The sequence below is a fragment of the Pantherophis guttatus genome, chromosome 3, assembly GCF_059756535.1.
Source record: "Pantherophis guttatus breed Tessera chromosome 3, ASM5975653v1, whole genome shotgun sequence".
Taxonomy (NCBI): domain Eukaryota; kingdom Metazoa; phylum Chordata; class Lepidosauria; order Squamata; family Colubridae; genus Pantherophis; species Pantherophis guttatus.
In genome coordinates this window covers 79,845,111-79,869,014 of record NC_142065.1, presented here as the reverse complement: position 1 = coordinate 79,869,014, position 23,904 = coordinate 79,845,111, and the positions used below count along the sequence as shown (strand labels likewise).

Here is a 23,904-nt window from a genome sequence, read left to right as displayed (position 1 = left end):
TTGGAAAAATGAGGTAATTTTATACTCAGGTTTCTTCTTTGAGACTGAGAGTAGGCAGCTCTTTTTTGGTATGTAATATTTCAACTTTGCCATTGTTGACTGCAGCATTATGTGATACTATGTTTCATTAGTATATATAATATAAACTTTTTATAGGTTGCCATTTTTATATAATTACCAAATAAAACAGAGAAAATATAGGGACAGAGACACATAAATACACATACACACAGAGATGCTTTTTCTTAACTTGTTTTAAAAGCTTTCAAGGTTACCATGCTTTCAAGGTTAAGCAAAATTGAGAATTAAACAAAGACTACAACATATAGGAGCCGTGATGGAAGAGTGATTAGAATGCAATATTGAAGGCATATTCTGCCAATTGCCAGCAGTTCAGTCCTGACCGGCTCAGAGTTGACTCAGACTCCCATCCTTCCGAGGTTGGTAAAATGACGACCCAGATTATTAGGGTCAATATGCTGACATTCGTAAATCACTCAGAGAGTGCTGTATGTCTAAGTGCTATTGCTATTGCTATAAGCAGAAGGATCTGAAGAAAATATGAAAAATCTATCATATTCAACCTATATGCCTACCATTGTTAAAACAAATGTTCAAACAGAAATTTTCATGCACTAGAAAATAGATCATACTCAGATGTTATATGCCAGTCCTCTGCTTCAAACATTGTCAGAGTACAGACAAGCATCTGTGGAGGGATCAGGGGGTCCCAAAATGATGCAAGTTGTGTTGCAGCACTGCAATGCAAACCCTACCCTTTTTTCTATGTGTGTTGCATGCCATGCACCCACCCTAAGGTGTGGAGTTTCTGGCCCAATGCTATTCTGCTTTAATCACTCTGATAAAAGCAGCAAAAACCTGTGGGGTATAGAGGAACCCAAGCAACAGTGCTTATCCCCTGCAATCTATTTCAATTGCTCAATACACAAGTTTTAGGGGAAACTGCTTTATACAAGATACAGCAAGAGGTTAACTAGCATATAAGTAGACATTTATTGTTTTGACTCAGAGAATGGACTGCACACATATTCCACCTTATGCTATCCAAATGTATTTGGAGCATAACTGCCAAACTTTGAGTCAGCAAGACTGTAAGTTAATGGAAAATTAGGCATTGTAGTGTCGAAGTAATATTTGTCAAAAGAAAGAGAATCTGATGTCACTGAAGTAATACTATTATTGCCTATCCTGTAGATTTAAACAGCTGACCACTGACCTTTAGAGAGAGGTTCTCTTCCCGTAATTGGAATGTTACACTTAAGTACCATTTATGGGGGCCCAAAAGAAATTGACAGCTCGGTCTCAACAGGAAACGGACGAATCAACCCATCCTTGGCCACTCCTGGGAGCTTTCAGGAGAACTAACCATTTCATTTCTATAATTTTTTTTAGCCACAAGTCTGGAGCACCTGAGGTTTTTCACAATATCCACTTCCACTCAGAAATCCTTTAAGGGGAATAGGCAGCCAGTCCTAACATTTGAGGATGGGACAATAGTTTAATACCACTTGTAAAATAAACAAAATTTAGACTTCTGGAGAAGCTCCAATGACTGCAATGGAACAAGGAATTGGCAAATAAATTAGGGCTTTGAAATTCCTCTCCAGATAAAGGGGAGAACCTGGGATTGCCCTTAAGTGCTCTATACTCTTACAAGTTCCTTGTAAGGAAACTGCAGAACAATGGCCTCTAGCAGGCTTGAGAGCTCCTGGAGCCAAAAGAAATTCAGCTTTGCCCAAGCCATGGTCGAGAGTATTCAAGTGGACACTGGGTTCACTTGAATGCTCCTTTCTCCTTTCTTAATCATTTCTGGAAATTGTTTATTAACTGCTTTGGGACTATTAAGAACTTTCAGAATGACAAGTTTCAACATTGAACCTACTGTTTCTCTTTCAATCCACAGGTAAAGAAATTTCATGTAAGTTTAACAACTTTGAATAAATTGTTTTGAAATAAACAGCAAAAAGATAATTAAAACATTGATTTTAGAAAGTTACTAAGGGGCCAGATGGATTGAAAATGAGATTTTGAAATTATAAGAATCCTTCTTATGTTTAAAATCCTGTTAAAATATATTAGGAAGATGTGGAATGTGTATGGGAAGAAGAGATATTTTGTTGCACTTTTAGAGAAAATAAGTTACTATGTAAAAAGGAAAAGAAAGGAATATGAAACTTCTTTACTTACTTAAGGTTAAATATATACCTTCTTATTTCTGATAAATTTTAATGGACTTTTACTGATTAGGAGTGAATGATGATGCTTTACAACTTGGTTATTCTCTTGAGATATAGGAAGAGAGATCCTTTGTTGAAATGTTAAGAGAAAATAAGTTATTAAAATCATTCATACTTGTCTTTATGATAGGGATATATACACACACACGCGCGCACACATACATATATACACACATTCAAGATTTAACTATCAGGAAAAATAATATCTCTGACTTAATTTCTCTGACTATTCAGATATATCAATGTGTATCACTTGCTCTTTTAATACAGGCAACATTTAATATATTCTTGTCACCAAAAGTCTGAACAGGGCAAGGATATGTTAAGAAAATGAAAGAGGAGGTTGAGGCAGAGAGAAATAAAACTGGAAGGAGAAAACTGGTATTTGCAATTCTCTGTACAGTGCAATTTCTGATCTTCACCATTAGAGGGCAGTACAAACTAAAGTGAATCATGAACTGCTGTTATATTATGAAAATTTCAAAGGATAAAGAATTATTCAAGCTCAAATGGGTGCAAATTGAATTATTTGTTGCATAGCTTACTTTGCAAAATCCAAGAAAGATACATGTCCATGATAAAATCCTGGTTTCATTTCTTTCCATGAAGTTATGTTCTTCACAAAACGTACCTATAAGAAAAAGGAAGATTTTTTAATGTTTTGCAAAACAATGTATGTATGTATGTATGTATGTATGTATGTATGTATGTATGTATGTATTCATTATAAAATTTATTCTATTTTATATCTTCCAGAAATTCAAGGAATTCAAGGATGAGCCAGCATCATCAGTATTTATTATGGACAGGTAGCTGAAAACATTGAGATATGCTAAACATGGCTAAGATTTTAACCAGGAATGTCTTTTATTTCATATTCTATAATAATACTTTGAACAGACTTTGCTATAATTATTAGTCAATGCATATATTTATTATTTTAAATGTTATATTTAGGTCCTTTCTTTCATAACTAGACTGCACGAATTTTACACTGACACTATGAGACACTGGTAAGTACAGATAAGAGTAAAATCTCCAAATCAGGCTCAACTCCTGGCAACTTCAATTAATTTTCTTGGCAATATCACAGAAATGTTCTTCAAGGTCTCATTCTAGTCCATAGACCTGAAGTTCCAACTTGGAAATTACAATATATTAGGATTATTGCAAGTATTTGAAAATGGTGTTTGCTAGTGTAAACAAAGGATCTGTTCTCAAAGCATTGAAGCAGCTACCATGCTGCTTGAGACTTTCCTACTATCTGCACAGAGACCTAGTATTGGTCTTTTTGAAGAAGCTACAAGAGTGTGCACAGAAATACATAATTTGGAAAGCAACAGAGTGAAACGTGGACAAAAATTGATAAACATGAAAATCAGTATCTGTAATAATCTAATCTTGTACTTTCAGAAGTAGTACAGAAGTTACAGTTCAAACTGTAATGGAAAAGAAATAAGATAAAGCAGACATATCTGTGTTATTCTCATAATTTATCAAGATAATATATAATGATATTTCTAAAACAACATTCCTAACGCAGTGTTCATGGTTGCTGGAATTTCTCAGAGTTGTCTGACAAAATGACTTTAGCTATTGCCAAGAGAATACCAAACATCTGAAGTAAGCTGCATCTTGACCTTTGGAGGAGATTGCTTTAGCCAATACACACAGACACAATTGTCAAGTCAATATAAAATGGGGATTATTACATTCCAATACTAAATTCAAGTGCCAATTCCCAGGGTTATTAACAAAAGATTCAGCTACTTGCTCAGAAGAATTGGAAAGTTTGAGAAAGTACCCCCCCACACACACAAATGATCATAAAACTCTAGAGATAAAAACCATACCTAGCACAATGAGAATTAAGCATACTCATTAATAACACAACATAGATATCAGAGGAGAGAGGGGGAGGGAGGGAGGGAGGGAGAGGGAGAATAAAACATGTAGGATAATAAAGAAAATTGAATTCTATCTCCCCAACATCCTGACCAAAAGTATTCCTTTAGGAGGCAAGGAAATATTTTTTTTGCCATTTGTGATTTTCTAAAGAGGCAGAAATTTAGCAGCCATTTAAATGCAAATTCAATTCTGTTTTGGCATAGTAGCAATAGCTATGTCTCTATGCTATGTCAAATTGAACAGAAATATATGATACAGAAACCGAATTTTATTTAATTACTCTCTACAAAGTATCGCAAACTCCGATATAACATCAAATGTATCCTACAAAATATAGATAACTGAGGCATAACAGGCCATTTAATGAACATTTGAAGTTACAACCCCCTCAAAAAAGAAATCTAAATATGAATCCTTTCAACACACACCCCAGCAGTCCCCCCGCGGTCGTTCACACATACGACCGACAACAGAGACACTGCTCATGCCCTCCTACCTATCACTATCTCGTCCTGCCCCATCAGGCCCTCAGAGGTACTGGGCTTTCCCACCATACCAGGTTCCACTCACTCTTACCCACCGACCTTGTCACCATTTGCTTACTTATCTTTCGAAGATATCCAGAATTCAGGAAGTCAGGTTAGAAGGCCGCTCCCTTGCTGGGCCCATTGCTGGGCCATATGGCACAATTGAAAAGAAATCCTGCTGGTTTTCCTCCTCTCACAATCCTTCCATCCCCAGCGCCAGCCACATTAGCTTTACACTAGCATGGCTGGAGTTTGGGGAGTTAAGAAGATTTTGGGCCACCCTTAGCTCCCTGAATGCCAGCATTAAGGCCTTACACTAAAATAGCTGGCATTTAGAGAACCAAGACGGAATTGTGCTGATTATGATCCATTTGGTCCTTTCCTCCTCAGTCAGCATAACACTAGCCCTACGCTGGCATTTGGGGAGATAAGAAGAAATCATGCCAATTTATGCTGGCTGGAGAGGAAAGGATTGCAAGAGACCAAAATCAGCATGATTACTTAATTCTCTAAACGCCAGCCACACTAGCGTAAAGCTAGCGCGGCTGGCACTGGGGAGGAAAGGATTTTGAGGGAAGCAAAACCAGCAGGATCTCTTCTCAATTGTGTCATGTGGCCCAACAATCGCCTAGCAAGGGAGTAGTCTTTTCTACTCCAACTTCCTGAGCTCTGGATATCTTCAAAAGGAAGTGTGCAGTTGCAATGGAGTGACGTATGGAGGAGGGCCATAGATCTTTGGGGAGGAGCAGGAGGCAGACCATGGGATATCTCAGAGGTTGGGGAAGTCCTCCCCGATGCGTGTATGCCTGCACTAGGCCTCCCATGGTTTCCCCCACCCCTGAGTCACCCCATGTTCTACCTAATGACCTGTGCATTGGGGAAAGCAGGGACAGGGAGATCATTTATTATGCACTTCATTTAACATATTCCTAGATGTCCGACATGAATGGGCAGGCTCCATTATTGTCATAAGTCGAGGATTATCTGTAGCCATCATAATCTGCTACAAAAATAAAATAAAAATAAAAAAGCCTAAACAAAATTCTTCATTCCATAGGCTGCTGCAAACAGTTCAAAGCTTATCATACAAGTTAAATATATATATTTAATGTTGCTATCAAAAATGCAAGAAATTGTTAGAAATATAATTGCCATGGATCCAATCTCCAGCTCTAAAGGACTCTTCTAGTTTATTGCAAAGACATACAGTGGATGTTTATTCCCAATGTTTGAGTGAACAGTCAGTGTAGTGCAGGGGTGTCAAACATGCGGCATCACGGCAGCTTCACGTGACGTATCAGGACTTTTTTCCCCTTCACTAAACCGGGTGAGGCCAGCACGTGACGCATCTGGATCGCAGGCCGTGAGTTTGATACCCCTGGTGTAGTGCTTCAGATTTTTTTTTTTAATTAAATACTGTCACACCGTCTCTTAAATTTAACTATTCAGTTTATATTTATTAGAATGATAGATTTTTGAATGTCTTAAATATGAATTAAACAATATGGGCTACAATAGGCCTACTGGGTAGTGAAAACCTATCCTACAATTGACCTATAAAATCTAGACATAGCAATGATACTCCAAACATTCCAAATCTGACAAGCTAGATAAATATGAAAAATACTAATCAAATCTCAAGGTCCAAGAGGTCACAGATTCTGCCAATTATTATTATTTCAGATTCAATAGACTCATGCAGTATCAGTTCCCAAGTGAATCCAAGCAGTTTAAGTACAAAGACCATGAATACTAATGTGTGTGACTTTTTTTAAAAAAGACTGTGCTATGTTGTTATTCAAACTCCACCTCATCCAGTATCTGCATGTTGAATAAAAAAATCCCAGGAAAGTAAACTAGAGCAAATATTAAACTGATCATTCAACATTCTTAATACCTTTTCTAGGGAAAATCTACCATCATAATGGCAGGTAAGCACAAAAGACCTTACCTGTAGGGGTTTTTATACTAAACTTTTTGTCTATTATCTTGCAGTAGTAAGTAACTGAAGTAACAATTAATGTATGTTGGTATCACTATATTTGATGCCAAAGCCTTTCATGAACAGAGAATATTCATTTGTCATCAATTATTCAGGATCATATGCAACTCTGTAAGTATTTTCACCGCTACTTCTCTTTCATATTGTTACAAAAGTTATCACACACACACACATACACACGTTTTGTTTTTGCTTTGGAGGAGTGTTTGAACTGGAGATTTTTTTTCTAAAATTTTATTTAGGAAGGTCAAAAAATATAAAAGGATTTCTGCAGAACATTTTTTCCTGATACTTAAAAAGAATGTATTCAAAATCTATTTTTGAATTTCTGGCATATTCAAACTGTTTTACATTTTCAACCCAGATGAGTTTTTTTTAGAAGTGAAAGATAGAATAAATGTATCTTGACAGAGAAAAGGAATCAGAAATCCTACAGGGAAAAAAGTGAAAATTGGGAGCTTCAAAAATTATCTGAGGTACAAAGAATCACATATGCTCAGAAAAACATGAGAGAATAAAATAGATTACAAATTTCAAAATTGCTGACAAATATGATAAAGAACAAGTGCAACATTTGACTTTAATGATGTATGATTTCATTACACATACATATTGAGATTTGAGCAAAATATGTTGCCAACCTGGTTTTCTGGGGAACTGCTGAGGTTCCCAGGTGTGCAATACATATTTAGGCAAAAAATAGTAGTTCAGCATATTTCTGTGAACATAAAACTTGCCTTAATAAAGTTCTTCTTGATCAGCCATAAGTCAGATAATCCTTTTTTTGCTACCCTTGATAGCACATAAAGGGACATTATATGGTTAGCATTATTAAGCCAATTATTCTTCTAAAATTTTGAAAAAGAAGGCCGAAGGGTAATAAGACTGACTAAGAGAGAAGCTGGAAAATGATGTGAATATGAATCAGTGGAGTCCATCAAGAGATTTGTATGGAAAAAAAGATATGACCCAGTTATGAACAAACAATGGAAATAAAGGTTTAAGCCACTAAAAAGGCAAGAAGCTGTATCTGATATGAAAAGGAAAGAATGACCAACTGATGTAGAAAATACAGAAGGAGAAGAAGAAAAGTTAATTCTGTTTTAAACAATGAGAGACTGCCCTAATTTACCACACAACAAATACCTATAATGGTTTAACCATATATCATACCTACCTTTGCCTTTATTCAAATTTAAGTTCAATGAAATTAAAATTTAAGATAAATCAGATATGAAAACTTCCACTCTAATTCAGAGTCAGGATTTTATTAGAACCTATATTTAGCTAGGAAGGATCGTTGGTCCTACCTGATACGTTCCTTCTCGTTGAGTGGAGACAGCAGCCAGCGTGGGTAGTGCCCATCCAATCAGCATGAAGGACTGAGCCTGCCAATTATTTTTAGTCCCGCCTCCGTTGCCGGGCAGCCCAGCTTTGACGAAGACTGGAAGACAGACTCGGTGTGTGGAACAAAGAAAAACCCAAGAGAGAAAAAAGAGACAAAAGAACGAGTCCAGCTCGAAGAAGGAAAAAAGGGGAAGGGTCTGGCTGCTGTCTCCACTCAACGAGAAGGAACGTATCAGGTAGGACCAACGATCCTTCTCCATTGAGAGTGGAGACAGCAGCCAGCGTGGGACATACCCAAGTTCACTGTCCCTATGTTAGGGGGGGATCACGCTGGACCGCATTGTCCTCTCCGGCAATCACTCTTTGCAGAACTCGGCGACCAAACGAGGCTTCGGCTGACGCAAACTGGTCGAGTTTGTAGTGTCTGATGAAGGGGCTAGGAGAAGTCCATGTGGCAGCCCTACAAATCTCCCCCAAAGAAGCCTGTGTAGCCCAAGCAGCCGTCGTAGCTGCGCTGCGGGTGGAGTGAGCTGTCAAACTTGAAGGACGCGGAAGGGATCTGACATCATAGGCTGAGGCGATAGTTTGGCGAATCCAACGACCGATGGTTGAAGACGAGACCTTACTGCCCTGAGAAGTAGGTAAAAAGGACACAAAAAGAGACTCCGAACGACGGAAGGGAGCCGTCCTCTTCAGGTAAATCCGCAGTGCCCGCCGGACATCCAGGGAGTGCCAACGACGTTCCCGATGGTGAGAGGGCCGGGGGCAGAAATTTGGCAGGACCAGTTCCTGGGCCCGGTGGAAAACGGAGTTGATCTTGGGCACGAATGTCGGGTCCAAACGAAGTACCACCCGGTCTGCGTGGAAAACACAAAGATCTGAACGAGTAGACAAGGCAGCGAGCTCAGATATGCGGCGAGCCGAAGTAATGGCCACCAGGAAGGCAACCTTGCAGGTAAGAAGTCTGAGGCTGGTAGTCCGAAGAGGTTCGTACGGGGAACACGTAAGAGACTGTAAGACCAGAGAAAGATCCCAGGTCGGGTAGCGATGCAGAACCGGAGGGCACAAGTTTTTTGCTCCCCGGAGAAAACGCCGGATCAAAGGATGGTGAGCCAGAGACGGCAAGGAGCCGCAGGTAAGTACCGATGATAAAGCTGCAATATGTCGGCGGAGAGTGTTGGGAGAGAGACCTTGGGAAAGTCCCGTCTGTAAAAACATCAGAATATGAATAATAGATGGTTGTAAAGGCGAAATACCGATCTGATTACACCAGTTGTAGAAACTCCGCCAGGTGGCAGAGTAAATGCGTTCTGTAGAAGGTCGTCGGGAGGAGAGCAAGGTATGCACAACATCCGCCGGAATTTGCACTTCCCTCAACGAGCACCGCTCAACCTCCAAGCGGTTAGATTGAGCCAGGCCGGGTCCGGGTGTTTCAGGGTGCCTTGCGAGAGAATATCGTCCGAGAGAGGAATGCGCCACGATGGGTTCACCGACAGGGACACGAGGTCCGCAAACCAGGGTCTCCGAGGCCAATGAGGTGCCACAAGGATCACTTCCGCTCGCTCGGATAGAATCTTGCGGACGACCCTGGGAAGAAGAGCCGTCGGGGGAAATGCGTACAGAAGGCCCGGCGGCCATGGAATTCGAAGAGCGTCGACGCCGGCTGCCCGAGGATGAGGGTATCGCGAGAAGAACAGCGGAAGTTGAGAGTTCTCGTGAGTCGCAAACAGGTCGATCACAGGACGGCCGAAGCGAAGGCACAGCTTCTGGAAGAGGAGCGGAAGGAGACGCCATTCCGCATTGTCTATCTGGCAGCGACTCAACCAGTCTGCTTGAACATTCTGAACTCCGGAGATGTGTTCCGCCCGAAGGGAACACAGATGACGCTCTGCCCAGATACCCAACATGACAGCCAGGGTTAGAAGAGACTTCGATCTGGTGCCCCCTAGTTTGTTCAAATGAGCCTTTGCGGCGACGTTGTCCGTGAGGACAAGGACATGGGCACCGGAGACCAGACTGCGGAACGACTTTAGAGCTAGGAAGACAGCCTTCAGTTCCAGCCAATTGATGGGATGCCGAGCTTCCGAAGGAGACCAAGTCCCTTGGGCCAGTTGACCTTGGCAATGAGCTCCCCAGCCCAGAAGACTGGCATCTGTCGTTACCACCACCCTCTTGGGTTCGAGGAAGAAGCAACCCGCCGAGAGAGCCGGGGAGCGCCACCACCGAAGGGATCTTCGCACCGCAGACGGGAGAGGGATCGGCTTCGATGAAGTGCCTCTGCCGGCCTTCTGCAAGGGCAAGAGAAACCATTGGAGTTCCCTGGCGTGAAGTTGAGCCCAGGGAACAATAGCAATCGCCGATATCATCTTACCTAAAAGTTGAGATAGGACATAAGGGGAAACCACCCGGCTCCCCTCAACCCGGGAAATCAACTGTCTCAGACTAGCTTGTCTGTCGGGGGAAAGGAAAACTCTGCCCTGAACAGAGTCAATCAGGGCACCCAAGTGTACTAACTTAGTGGAAGGGGAGAGATGGCTCTTCTCCAAATTAATAGAGAAACCGTGAGCCGCCAGGGTCTTAACCGTCAGACTAATATCTAACGCAGCTTGCTGTACAGAAGGAGACAATAACAGAATATCATCTAGATAACAGAGGAGACGGACTGAACGAAGACGGAGCTGAGCCGCCAAGGCAGCCAACACCTTCGTAAAGGTGCGGGGGGCCGAAGAAAGGCCAAATGGGAGAGCCCTATATTGGTAGTGAGCTCCGTTATAACAAAATCTCAAAAACCGTCTATGGGAAGGGAGGATAGGAATATGAAGGTAGGCCTCGGTGAGATCAATGGAAGAGAGGAGATCGCCCCTCCGAACGCCGTCTAGGATAGATTTTAATGATTGCATTTTAAACTTTCGGTACGCCACGTATCTGTTTAAACGTTTGAGGTCCAGAATGGGACGCCACCCCCCCGATGATTTAGGAACTAGAAACACTCTTGAATAAAATCCCGAACCCTCCTGACTGGAAGGAACAGGTTGACTAGCCCTGATAGTCAGGAGATGCTGAACCGATGAATCCATAAGGGACTTTTTGACTGGATTACGAGAAATCGGACAGCAGACAAAGGTGTGAGGGGGGGGCAATAAATTCAATGGCCAACCCAGATCTTAAGGTGGCGAGGACCCACTTGTCCGAGGTGGATTCTTCCCAGACAGCGGCAAAGAGACCCAACCGACCGCCAATGGGAGGATCCAAAGAGCAATCAGCGACGGCGACAGGAGAAACGACCTCCTCCCCCTCGAAAGGGCCGCTTAAAGTTAAAGGGACGTCCTCTGAAAGATCTATCAGAGGAACCCCGCTGCCTGCTGAAATACCCCTCTCTCCTAAAATTGAGAAAGGGAAAGGAAGAGGAGGACCCCCCATCCGCACCTCTGGAGTAAGAACGAGAGGGGTAAGGTGAAAAACGGGGGGCTCCTCGCCGGAAAACAGCCGCTAAAACCTTCTTCTTGTCCCTGGTCTCTGTGAGGAAGGGATCTAAGGCATCCCCGAAAAGCTTCGTGCCCTTAAAGGGAACCGAAGCCAATCGCCACTTATGTCTGGCATCCGCCTGCCAGTGACGGAGATACAACAAACGCCGAGCTGTGACCGCAGAAGCCAGAGATTTCGCAGAAAACCTAGCAGCGTGAAGAGTGGAGTCGGCTGAAAATTGTACGGCAGCTACGATTTTATTCAGGTCCTGTCTGATACGAGAATCTCCGGGGGCTAGTTTGTCTTGTAACTGACGCAACCAAAATAACGTTGTACGATTAAAGAAGGATGCTGTAGTAGTAGCTTTAATCGCCCAGGAGGAGCTTTGAAAGGCTTTTTGAAGAACTTGATCAGATCTGCGTTCATCAGGACGGAAACCCTCGTCCGGCTTGCCCGGAACATTGGAGTTAGGAAGAAGAGCTGCAATTGGAGCATCCACCGAAGGAATTTGAAGAAGAGTTTCCAGATCCGAGGATACTTGAAAGTTTCTTTTGTCATTAGCCGAAGGAAGAGGAGCAGAAGCCGGGGATTCCCACTGGCGTTTAATGACATCCAGAAAGAGAGGAGGAGTAGGGACAGATGTTATGGGTCTAGCTGGTTCCGCGAACATAGGGTCCAAGGAACCAGAGGAAGACGAAGGAGGGGGATCCGCATTTGCAGAGGATAAACGGGCTGTATTAACCGCTTTGAATAGCAATGATTTGAATAAGGCTTGAGGAAAGAGGCCTGTGAAAGTAGGCTGATCGGGAGGAAGGTTCTCATCCTCCGACAGGTCAGAAGGATCTCCTTCGTCGATGCAGGCTGAAGGATGACTGTAGTGGGACGAAGTAGGAGAAGCGGAGCGAACTGAATGAGAACATCCTTCGTCACTGGGGCCCCCCGAACAGGGGGAAACCTCTCTCACCGATCCATGTCGACTGGAAAGACCCGAACGGGTGGCCAATGACTTTTGAACCGCCGCCTCGATCATTTGCTGTAGCTGACCTGGAAGGATGGAAGGATCCAAGGAATGAGCAGGTACAGGGTCAGATGAAGGAGCCTCCGGTATAAGTGCTGGATCAGGCACCGGTTGAGAAACTGCGTCAGGACCCCACAAATTTTCCTCAGAAATAGTCACTGGACAATCTTGCAGGGAAAGCTGGTCAGGAGAAGGCGAGTGAGCGGCTGCTGGAGGTGGATTAGAGGAGGCAGGAGGTTGAATAGTGGGAGGAGACAACTGGGCAGAAGCCTTGTCACATAACCTGGTCAAAACTTTGTCTCTACGTTTTTCTGCCTTGGAAGAAGAGGATGACACATCACGAGTGGAAGACTTGTGATGAGAACGTGAAGATTGAGAAGTTCTGGAATGGGACCTGGAATCTTCCGTGGCAGAATGCTGGGTAACAGACGTGGAGTCTGATTGGCCAACTTTACCTGCACTGGCCTTACGACCGTGCTTAGATTTAGAAAGGGCCTTGGGCATGTCAACAAAACAAAGGGTACTTTAAGGTAAGACCCCACACGCCAGATTACGCTTTGATAATTATACTTTAATGTGTCAGAAGGGAGCGAGAGGAACTCCACAATAAGGCCCAGCGACTGGAATGACAAATCTATTTGGTAAATCAAATGGGCTCGATAGGGAGCGTAAAAAAAAACTCCACAAACAACAAGCGTAATAGAAGAAAAGGCCCAACCAATTGAGAAGGTGTTGTTGAGAGAAACACTCAAACTAGCAGACAAACAGACAGATTAAGGCCACCGTTCTCAGGCTTGTATAACGTAAAGGGGAGGGGGCGCGAAGCCCCACTAGGGTCCAATGACAAGCCGCGTATAAAGAATTGAATACAGCCTCAGGAGAAAGGGGGGGGCGTGAAGCTCCACAACTAGAATAATATGCTGTATAAGTATAATGGCCACTGCAGTACAAAACGGGGGCGCAAAGCTCCTCAGTTGCAATAGTTGTGCCAGCAATGTATCTGAAACAATTTTAGCAGTCTGCAGAGATCGGCAGCTAAACAGTTAAGGCGGCAAGCAGCAACCGGTCGCAGTAGAGGAAATGCGAGGTTGCGAGGCTCCTCAATTATAACCAGCCGGCAGCACTTACGTAGATTTTAACAGTTAGGGCGAACGGCTGTGAGAGAGAAGGCTTCTAGAGGAAAAAAAGCCTCCAGCCGAGAAGCCTGATTACGGGGAGAGCAGGCTGTGGGGCGCCGAGATTTCCTTAGTGGCGGGAAAGCGAGGGGCGTCCAAGATGGCCGGCGCGGCTGCAGAGCGCCCTCCGAATTGCCGAGAATAAGGGGAAATCGAAACTTGGCCAAACGGAGCAGACGAAGGCAGCTCGAGTAGGGGAGAAAGTCCCTCGAAGTTCAGATGAAAATAAAACTCCTTGGGAGGGATAGAGGCGAGGGAATCCCTACGCCCCTGGCAAGCCAGGGGAAACGAAGCCAAATGAAGGACTTGGGTAACTCACGAAATCGAAGTCAAGCAGTCCAAGGTCAGCCGGAGTAATCAATCAGAGTCCAAATAGCAAAGAAATAGCGCAGTCACACAATCCAAAGTCAAAAAGCCAGAAATCAAACACTAGAAATAAGATTAAAGGGATTTAAGATAGAGAGCAGTCCCACACACCAGCCAGCGCTGAAGGACTGAGCCAAAAGCTGGGCTGCCCGGCAACGGAGGCGGGACTAAAAATAATTGGCAGGCTCAGTCCTTCATGCTGATTGGATGGGCACTACCCACGCTGGCTGCTGTCTCCACTCTCAATGGAGAATGAGACATCACCTCACACACAATGTTGTATGATTGATAGAGAAAAATCATAAGAAAGATTAATGAGCAACACAGAATGTAATATCTTAACTATGGTAACTTACCTGATCTTGTAGAGACATAACAGGATTGTTTTTGGTTGTGTTGATATGAAGAACATGATACTTATTCTTCGCACAAAGATCATATGCAATGTTTGTGAAAGATGTACTTGCAGTTTTAGGTACTCGATTGTAAATGATCACTACATCATCATCTTCAACTGGGATAAGATCTGATCGAGAGCCATCTACTGTATGGCGTTGCTCTATTTCCCGAACTTCATGTTTTGCAATAGCCCTCTCTGTCAAAACAAAGCACACAACAAAACAAATGCATTTTTAATTTTGCCATTTATTAGACCAATTTAATTTCAATTTGCTTTTACTAAGAGATGAATCATATGGCTAAGTGACTTTGATTAAACTATGGCTAAATAGGAGCATCTTAAATTTGTAGCTATACCTTTAAAGAATGATATTTTTTCTAAAATGAAGGAGCTGCATGCCATCGAAACCTGAATGGAAAATTTAGGCCCCAACTGTGTGCAGTGACTTTTTTCTTGGTTATATTAGTGATTATGGTATATCATATATTCTTATGTATTTTAATATTTGTATTATTGTAATTGTTTTTATTTTATTTCTAATTTTGTTCACCACCTAGAGTCACTTGTTGAGGTGGCTGGCCATACAAATAAATAAAATAAAATAAACTACAGGAAGGGAAACCCATCAGGTACATTAAAGGTTGCAGGGTTATCGCTAGTCTTAATCTTAGTTAATACTAGGAAGAATTTAATTTATGCACATAAGTTCATAATTTGGAACTGAAACTACTATTCAGAGTTAACAAGAATAAAAAAAAAGATCACACAGTAAGACTTTTTTCACATATATCCTACAAATAATGATTATAAAATATCCAACACTTTGCAAACAAGTGTTGGATATTTGAAAAAACAGACAGTTGAAAAGATGCTGAACATAATATGAATTTTACAAAACATTAGCCGCTGACCATTTTGGATTCAGTCAATTAATTGAAAAAAAGGAACTGAAATTTAGATAAAATGAATCCTCTGCTTATTTTAATTAAGCCCTGTCCCTCGTGTATGATATTACAATGACTGGCTTTGCAAAATCCAATTAGATATTAATTGCACGTCTGATAAGAAAAGAATGGAAGCACTTTATGACAATATCGTCATTAAAGATGCAAAGTTTCCATCTTGAGTACAAAAACACAAGCCACAAAAAAGAAAAGAGTTAATGAAGCAAGTAGAAAACCTGAAATGGACATCCCAGAAACTGGGACACTATACTTTGGTGTTATTTTTTTTTCAGCATCTTTCCAAGTAATTGCTAAATGAATTTCTCTCAAAACTTAGCCAGTACTATCATCCAAATGAATGTACTTTTTCTATATATATGGATGGGGGCCGCAGCGACTCGTAGTTAGGACACTGAGTCAAAAGACCGTTGAGAGGTTGACAGCTCCGCAGTTCAAAACCCGAGAGTGAGCTGCATGACAGAATGAGCTCCTGTCAATTTGCCCCATCTCCTGCCCACCTATCGTGTTTTCCTGAAAATAAGACCCTGTCTTATATTTTTTGAACCCCAAAATAAGCGCTTGACCTTATTTTTGGCGAGGTCTTATTATTTTAGGGTGCGTGGAACAAGATAGGGCTCCTCTTGCAGTCTTACCTGATTTCCAGCTCTGTGTTTAAATATTTTCAGGGAGGGCTTATTTTCGGGGGGGAGCTTATTTTAGCGCATGCACTCAAAAGCCCGATTGGGCTTATTATCAGGGGATATCTTATTTTCGGGCAAACAGGGTAGTAATTCGAAAGCATGCAAATGCAAGTAGATAGGTACCACTTTGGTGGGAAAATAACAGGGACATGAAAGGAGCACCCTCAGGCATTCCCTGGCAACTGTGATGTCACCAGCTAATCCTTTCAACCCAGAAGTGCCTTGATAGATGCTTCCAACATAAATGTAGTAGTAGTATATATGAATGCTTGTCACTCCTAGCTGCCCTGAAGGTAAACTGCCTAGCAGGCTGGTAGTTAGTCAACTATTAACCCATCAAAGTTTAATAAATATATTCTTTCCAGAACGACTATAGTAATCCTCACTGCAATTTCTTAGATTAGTCAAGAAGACAGAAATAAGAATCCCAATTCTATAGATATGCATGGTACATACTGTCTTTGCAATGCAAGAGTGTGGAGAGAATATTGGGATTGTAGAGCAGGTATGTAGAAAAAATACCGGGCCGGGGGGGGGGGGGAGATAAGACAAGGAGACTAAAATGGCCAGAAGAAAAGCAAGAAGAAATGCTCTGCAATCAATAAATCGAGATAAATCATATAATTTAAAATTATATATTTGTTTGGCAGCAGTTTGTTAAGTGGGAACAGAGAAACATGAGGACAAGAAAATGGGCGGAACTATTAATGTCTTGCATCATCTGTCCTTGCCATCAACATTTGCAATTCTCCATTTTGAGAAGAGTGGGGTTTTCAAAGGAGGAGAAAAAAATGGTTCCCCTCCCCGAATAGAAAGCATGCTCAGAGCTAGCACACAAGTAGGAATAATAAAAAATATTCCATTTCTATATTTGTTTTCTGTGACACATATAGCCTTGGGACATACAAGCAAACAAAAAAATCCACATCATCTGAGCAACAAAAATCTTTTTCTGAAAACAAGAAAAAGAGCAAGTAAAATCTAAAATGTGTAATGAAATGCTCAGTCACATTAAAACAGGTGGCAGTTACAAAATATATATTTTTACAAAAGCTGCCTTTTACAGATACATTTTAAAAAACAGTGATCTGGGTCATTTTTCTCAGTTCACTACTCCCTTTCTTTTTTCCTTCCCTTCTTTTATGAAGTTGTTCCCTTGTTTGTGCTTGCATTACATGCAAATTATTTCATTGACCCAATTGTGAAGGATCCTTGTTGCTTTTAGTTCAATGGTATTGAAGGATGGCAGACTCTTAACATTTTGCATCTAAAAGCTGGTAGGAGAAGAAAGATGGGTACTAAAAAAAAAAAAAAACAGAACTAAAGAGAAGTAAAACAGTCTGTTGTATCTACACTCATGTGAAAAAGTAAGTACACCCCATTGAAATGTTTCACTTTTTCATCTATTTTAATATGTAAATATCTGATCTTCATTTCAACCAAAGGGAATACAGTACTGTATAATATAAATATCATATGCCATTTACATTTTATAGTCCACTGTGTAATTTAAATAAACACTAATGCAAATTTCACACATCGAAAAAGGATATTCTACATTTCTCACAACTTCAAATACCTAAAATTAGAATCAGGTGCACCAGATGATTAGAACATTGTTAGAAAAGATCTGAGAAACTGTCTTTAAACCTCAAACATTTAGCTTGATCTGCTCTTTATTGTTGAAGTGTGTGATATCACACCATGCCTAGATCAAAAGAGCTCTCTGAAGCCTTCACAAACAGATACCTATGAGTCTGGGAAGGAATTTTAAAAGATTGTCAAACAACAAGACATCAATCATTCCACTGTCTAGAAGATTATCTACAAATGGAGTAGATTTCAAACAACTGCCAACTTGTCCAAGCCAGGAAGTCCTAGCAAGGCAGCAGAATGCAAGATGCTGAAAGAAGTCTTTAAGGTGCCCAGAATTTCAGGACATGACCCACATGTAACTCTCAACACTATTGATGTCAAAATGCATCATCTACTATTAGAAAGGAATTACATAAATTATCTTTATGGGACGTGTTCCAAAACATTTCCTGTTCAGACAGAATATCAGGCAAAGAATAACGTTTGCTCATGAATACTTAGGCAAAGACTATGATTTCTAGAACAATATCCCCTGGAAAGATAAGGCAAAAGCAAAATTATTTGGCCACAATACCAGAAGACGTATTTGTTGAGACTCAAAGACAGCATTTCATCAGAAGAAACTGATACCAATTGTAAAACATGGTGGTAGAAATGTAATGATTTGGCGTTGTTTTCTGTAACAGGGCCAGGCAACTCACCATCACAGAATCCATTATAAATTTTTCATTGTAACAGAGAGTGCTTAAGGATAATGTGAGACCATCCATCAGAAGACTGAAGGTCAACCAAAAGTGGACCTTGCAACACAACAGTGACCCTAAATATTCCAATATATCCACCAAAGAATGACTGGGGGTGGGGGAGGGAAAGGAAATGAAGGGTTCTGGAAGGGGCATGTCAAAATTTGGATTTAAATCCCACTGAGATGCTGTGGGGAAATCTGAATTGGGCTGAGCATACAAGAAAACCCTCAAATATCACACAGCTGAAAAAATGTGATATGGAATAAATTCTCTCAGCCAATGTTAGAAACTGGTAGACACTTACAAAAATGTCTAAGGGTTGTTTCTGACAAAGAGGGCAATACCAGGTATTACAGCCAAGAGTATATTTACTTTGCACAGAACAAAATCACACATCTGTTAACTTTTTGTTGAATAAACAGTTGCAAAGTCGGTTTTTCATAGTTTGTTGTTCAATTAAGCTACTCTTCTATTCTTAAACCACTTGAATGGAGATAAGCTACTGATGTGTCCATATATATTACCAAGGAAAAATTTTTACAGGGGATGTATTTACTTTTTTACATAACTATAGTCAGTCTGCATCCCAACATAAATTTTTAAAACCATTCTTATTCGTGGTAAAAAAAGAGAAAACTGATAAATCAGGCAATTAACACATCCTAATTAAAATCATCTGTATAGATTGTTGCCTATTTCCTTAAGGTATGGCCTTTATATTTTAAGCACATGCTAGCAGCTACTCTTCATTACAGAATTTATCAATATCTCAATATGGAAAATTCAGATTAACAGATTAAGTTTTTTTCATACCAATTCAAACACGATAATTAAAACTCTATGTCTCAGGAATCTTAGTATTCCCAATAAAAGACAGAAGATGCCACTGGTTTGATGATTTTTAAACTATTCTTATAACTTAGACATAGATAACTGTTCTTCCTTCCTGGACTCTCACCACCATGTTTCTTTTCAGGATTTTACAGATCAGATAAAATAGCAACAGCACTTAGACTTACATAGTGCTTTACAGCCCTCTCTAAGCAGTTTACAGAGTCAGCATATTGTCTCCAACAATCTGGGTCCTCATTTTACCAACCTTGGAAGGATGGAAGGATTAGTCAACCTTGAGTCTGGTGAGATTCGAACTGCCAAATTGCAAGATGGAACATAAAATCACCTGGATTAGAATGAATAGCTACTTTGACTTCCAAAATATTTTTTCCATGATTCTTGCACTTTCCATTTTTTCCTGTTCCTAAACTGTCAAGAAAATTGCCTTGTGGTAGAGACCAGAATCTAGTCTGATCAAATTTAGCATAGTTCTATTTCATTACAAGATCAAAAAAATCCAACTTGTGATCAAAACTTGCTTCATTTTTTCTATGCCACCAACTCAGCATCCTCTCTCTACAGTAGAACCCCTGGTCACGACCATAATTTGTTCCATAACTTTGGTCACAACCCGATTTGGTCATGACCCGAACCTAATTTTGGAAATTTGGTGCTTACAAAAAAAAATGGGGGGAATTGCGAATTTTCTGGTTGGAACCCGATTTGGTCGTGGTCAGAAGCGTTCGTGACCAGAGGTTCTACTGTGTTTTGTATCTGTTCTTGAATACCACAGATTTCTACTTAAGCCCCAAGGGAACAACATAGGTTTATTACAAATTAGGCACAGAGACTCAACACCTTTGTGTTTCTATCATTTTTTCGTGCAAGAAAATACTTGACCCTAATATTGCTTAGAAAGGAAAAGACATGACTTTTCCTTTATTTGCTACAAAATCCAGCAATTTCCTGAAAAGCTGGCAGCAAACTACTTGAGAAGTATTTTGATTACTCCAAAAGGATTCAGATTTAAAAAAAAAAATCCCTGATTTATTAAATATACTGTAAATCTTTTAGACAATTGGATGAACTTTATCTTTATTTATCTAAAGCCAAATCTCACAAAAACAATACAATTAATCTATTTTATACTTTCAGTTGTGCTTTATTTTTCAAGTATCTTGACCATGACATAAAATGCCTTTCAAAATGTAAGGAAAAACATTTTTAAAAAATGTCATGTGTTACTGTATAATGATTGGCTCTAAGCAACACTTCATGAATCAAATGTTCCATGAATCTTCAGTCCAAATCTACTGCTGGGGGGCTCTGATCCCACACTGTGATTCCATTAATTATACACCACAGATATGGTAGCAAGCCTGAAAAAGAGTGTGGGAGGGCTTCTGACGCTTACGTATTCTGCCAAGGTGAAGAAGGATTTGAATCAGATTAAGTCATCATCAGACTAGGTACCAGTCTATAATCAGTCTATTGGGTGGATAACAAGAACACAGTTGGATAACATGCAGCCATCTGGAGACACTGAAGTGTGAAAGCCAGATAACAGTGTTACTGTTCAGATGGCAGAAGTGATCTAAGCAAGCAGTTGCTAAGGTCCACAGACAAAGCAAAACACACACAAACAAAATGCTGATGACAAGTGGTTCCAGTTCAGGGGTGATTTGCCACTGCCTTGTCTTCCAAGGACTGAGAGACTCACTGCCCAAAAAGATTTAGCTGGCGTCCCTTCTCAAGACAGATTTCCCTGCTTCTGGGTCAGCATGTTAACCATTAGACCAAACTGTCTCTCCTAGGTTGGTATAATACTCCTCAAAACAAGATGTGTTTAGAGGACGAAGATGCAGAAATACTTGCTTTTATTATACCAGCTGAATTTTGGCCACTTCATCGGCTAAAAGAATGAAAGAAAAAAACCCACACCTTTAATTTATATCAGTTTTTAAAATTCTAACTTTATTTATTTCTCCTTTTCAGCCCTGCTAGTTTTCTCTGGCCTTGGGCCACTTTCCTAAGTAAAGCTTTGGCATACCACTGCAAATCTTAGCTTAATTATTACCCTACCCTCTGTGAGAGATTGCACAGGCACAATTTTGGCAGCTAGCACAAGGAGCTCCCACCTTGTAATTAAATCATTATTAATTTTGAATACATATGCAACAGTGGTAACTGGACTGTGTAAATCAAATCCAGTTATTGGATTTAATTTATGCACAAGGGTGAAAATGAGATTTCTGAAAGCAGTAAAAGCTTAATGCTAGTTCAATGACACCCTACTAGGTAAATACAAAAATGACTAATATTAAGCAGCATTAAAGTGAATTAAACTAATGTGTATTTGTTTATTGCATTTATACACGGTCTTTCGATTTATAAAAGCACTTAAAACTATGTACAATATTCAAATTAAATCCTTTAAATAAATATGTTTAAGAGTAATATGTATTTATCAAATTAACACATCCGCCATCTCACAAAAATGTTGATTTCGGGTGGAGTTCGAAAAGATGTGTTGCTTTGTTAATATTAACTATCAACGTATCAAAATTTAGCTTAAAAGTATGATGAAAAAGGTAGTTTCATGATTTTTCAAAATGCTGGCCGAGTGGAAGCTAAGCTGTTCTAGGAAGAACACTTCACGGTCTGGGAGCAATACCTCGCTCTCCTTCACAGCAATAAAGTTTAACGGGACCACATTGAAAAGAGCCTCACCTGTTGAATTCCAGTAACTGGGCAGGTTTATAGCAGGAACATCAGTTTCTCAATAAATTCTAAACTCAGAAATCTATATACTATTAAAACTCTCCTGTTTATTGGTAACCATCAATAGGGCAAAATAGTGCATCACGAAGCAACCATTTTTGAAGTAAGGTACCTCAGATGGGCTAATTTACAGAATGCATCCAAAATCTGGAACCCATTACTGAATTCCTATGGGACTGAAACGTGGCAAAGTTATGGCTGCTTTAGTGCTGCTAGGCTCATCCACAGTCACAAAAAAGGTCATAATTTCCAACACTCCCTGCCAACTACCCACAAGGAATATCAAGAGGGAAGTTGGCAGAAAGTTGGAAGTCCCAGGCCAGCAGGCAGGTAAATGGCTCCTGCCACATGAAGGAGTGAGTGAGGGGGTGTTCAGGAGTGTCATAGTGTGGGCTGGGGTGATTTCATGGGTTTGTGTGAGATACCGTATGTTTTGCAGGTCAGGAACATCACATAACAGGTTTGGGAGGTTGCAGAGAAAGTGCTATGTGGGTAGAGAAAGTACATGGTGATAGGTAAGGAAATATCTCTAAAATGAAGACCCAATGGTCACAGGTTGTCTAGTTTCTGATGACAATACCACTGGTACCTAGCCCATTCTCTCTTGTTAATCTCAATTGTCTCGACACAGTCCAATCCACTCCCAAATTGCTAGGCTCCTATGATTTTATTACCCATCCAATGCAATATGCTTTTTATAGTCTTATCGGAAGAATTATTCTGATTTGAATCTTCCATATGGCAATGACTACATAATAATGACATCAGTTCTGTTTCACCTGGTTTAGTCAGGCAAGAGAAGTAAGGATCAAGCAAACAGAAAGAGTTTTCATCTCTCCACTCTTCAATATTCATTAGATAAAAAGAATCTATATTAAAAGATAAGCAGTTACCAATTACTTATCTGTGATTTGCTCCAATAGTGGAGTCAAAGGGAATCTGACTGTGTTCACTGTGAGTCTGTCACAATTCTGATACTCTTCGCTCAGCTAAATCTCTGTAAGACATGTCACAACCAATATTTCTATGTAGGATTATATCTTATATAATAAATGTTTTTATTAGCAAGTGACCAGGCATTATAAACCAAGATCTTTAATTGGAGGATCACCTTTACTGTCACCTTGACATCTTTTGGTAGACTACAATTTGAAAGGATGGGAGCTCAGCCAATGTCCTCCCTTCTTTCCCTTATAGCCAAGTTATAGTTCCCTCAATGTATTAATACCTGCAGCTATTCCGTTAATATAATGTTTACTGGCAGGCCATGCTCTATTCTCTGCTCTCCCCATTTCCCATGAACAAGCAATAGTAAAACCAGTAGATTAAAACAATTCCTACCTTCTCCTTAAAGCCTTATTATACTGCAAGCACATATAAACCCTATTATTGCCACCTCCTGAAATATGATTTCAATTCAATTACCCACAATAAAATCACAATTTCTAGTCCCACAAATCATCCACAAGACCTTTTGAATTGTTCTACAGCATTATGAACCATTGTTCTTGCAGAAAGAACTCAAACACCCAAGTCAGGGAGTCACTGAAGCAACAAGTCTCTATCATTGTAGGACAAACAATTCCAAAGGACATTTCTGTTCTACAAGCATCACACTATCCCATAGTATCTCTATCCATTTTCAAGAGATTTCTCCTTAATATACAATATTCTAACAAGACTCCAGAATGATTCATCTGTTTCCTATGGCCCAGACAGTAAAAACCCTACAAATGTGAAATCAGGATAAAGAAAATAAATTCTCCTCCCAATAAGCCGCAACTCACACTATCTCTAAATTCATCCCTAATCTCTCAATTAAGCCTGCATTTGATC

At 40.4% G+C, this 23,904-nt stretch overlaps 1 protein-coding gene across 12 annotated transcripts in view; it reads right to left on the bottom strand.

Moving 5' to 3' along the window:
* The window catches only part of HS2ST1 (heparan sulfate 2-O-sulfotransferase 1), a 104,765-nt gene that overhangs the window by 10,457 nt on the left and 70,404 nt on the right, over positions 1 to 23,904 (bottom strand). For all 12 annotated transcript variants that reach the window (XM_034437150.3, XM_087889903.1, XM_087889893.1 and 9 more), the window contains 2 exons: positions 14,423 to 14,661; positions 2,804 to 2,889 (listed from right to left, as the gene is read on the bottom strand). In XM_034437150.3, coding sequence (XP_034293041.1) covers positions 2,804 to 2,889; positions 14,423 to 14,661 — 325 coding nt within the window. The remainder of the gene's footprint in view (positions 1 to 2,803; positions 2,890 to 14,422; positions 14,662 to 23,904) is intronic.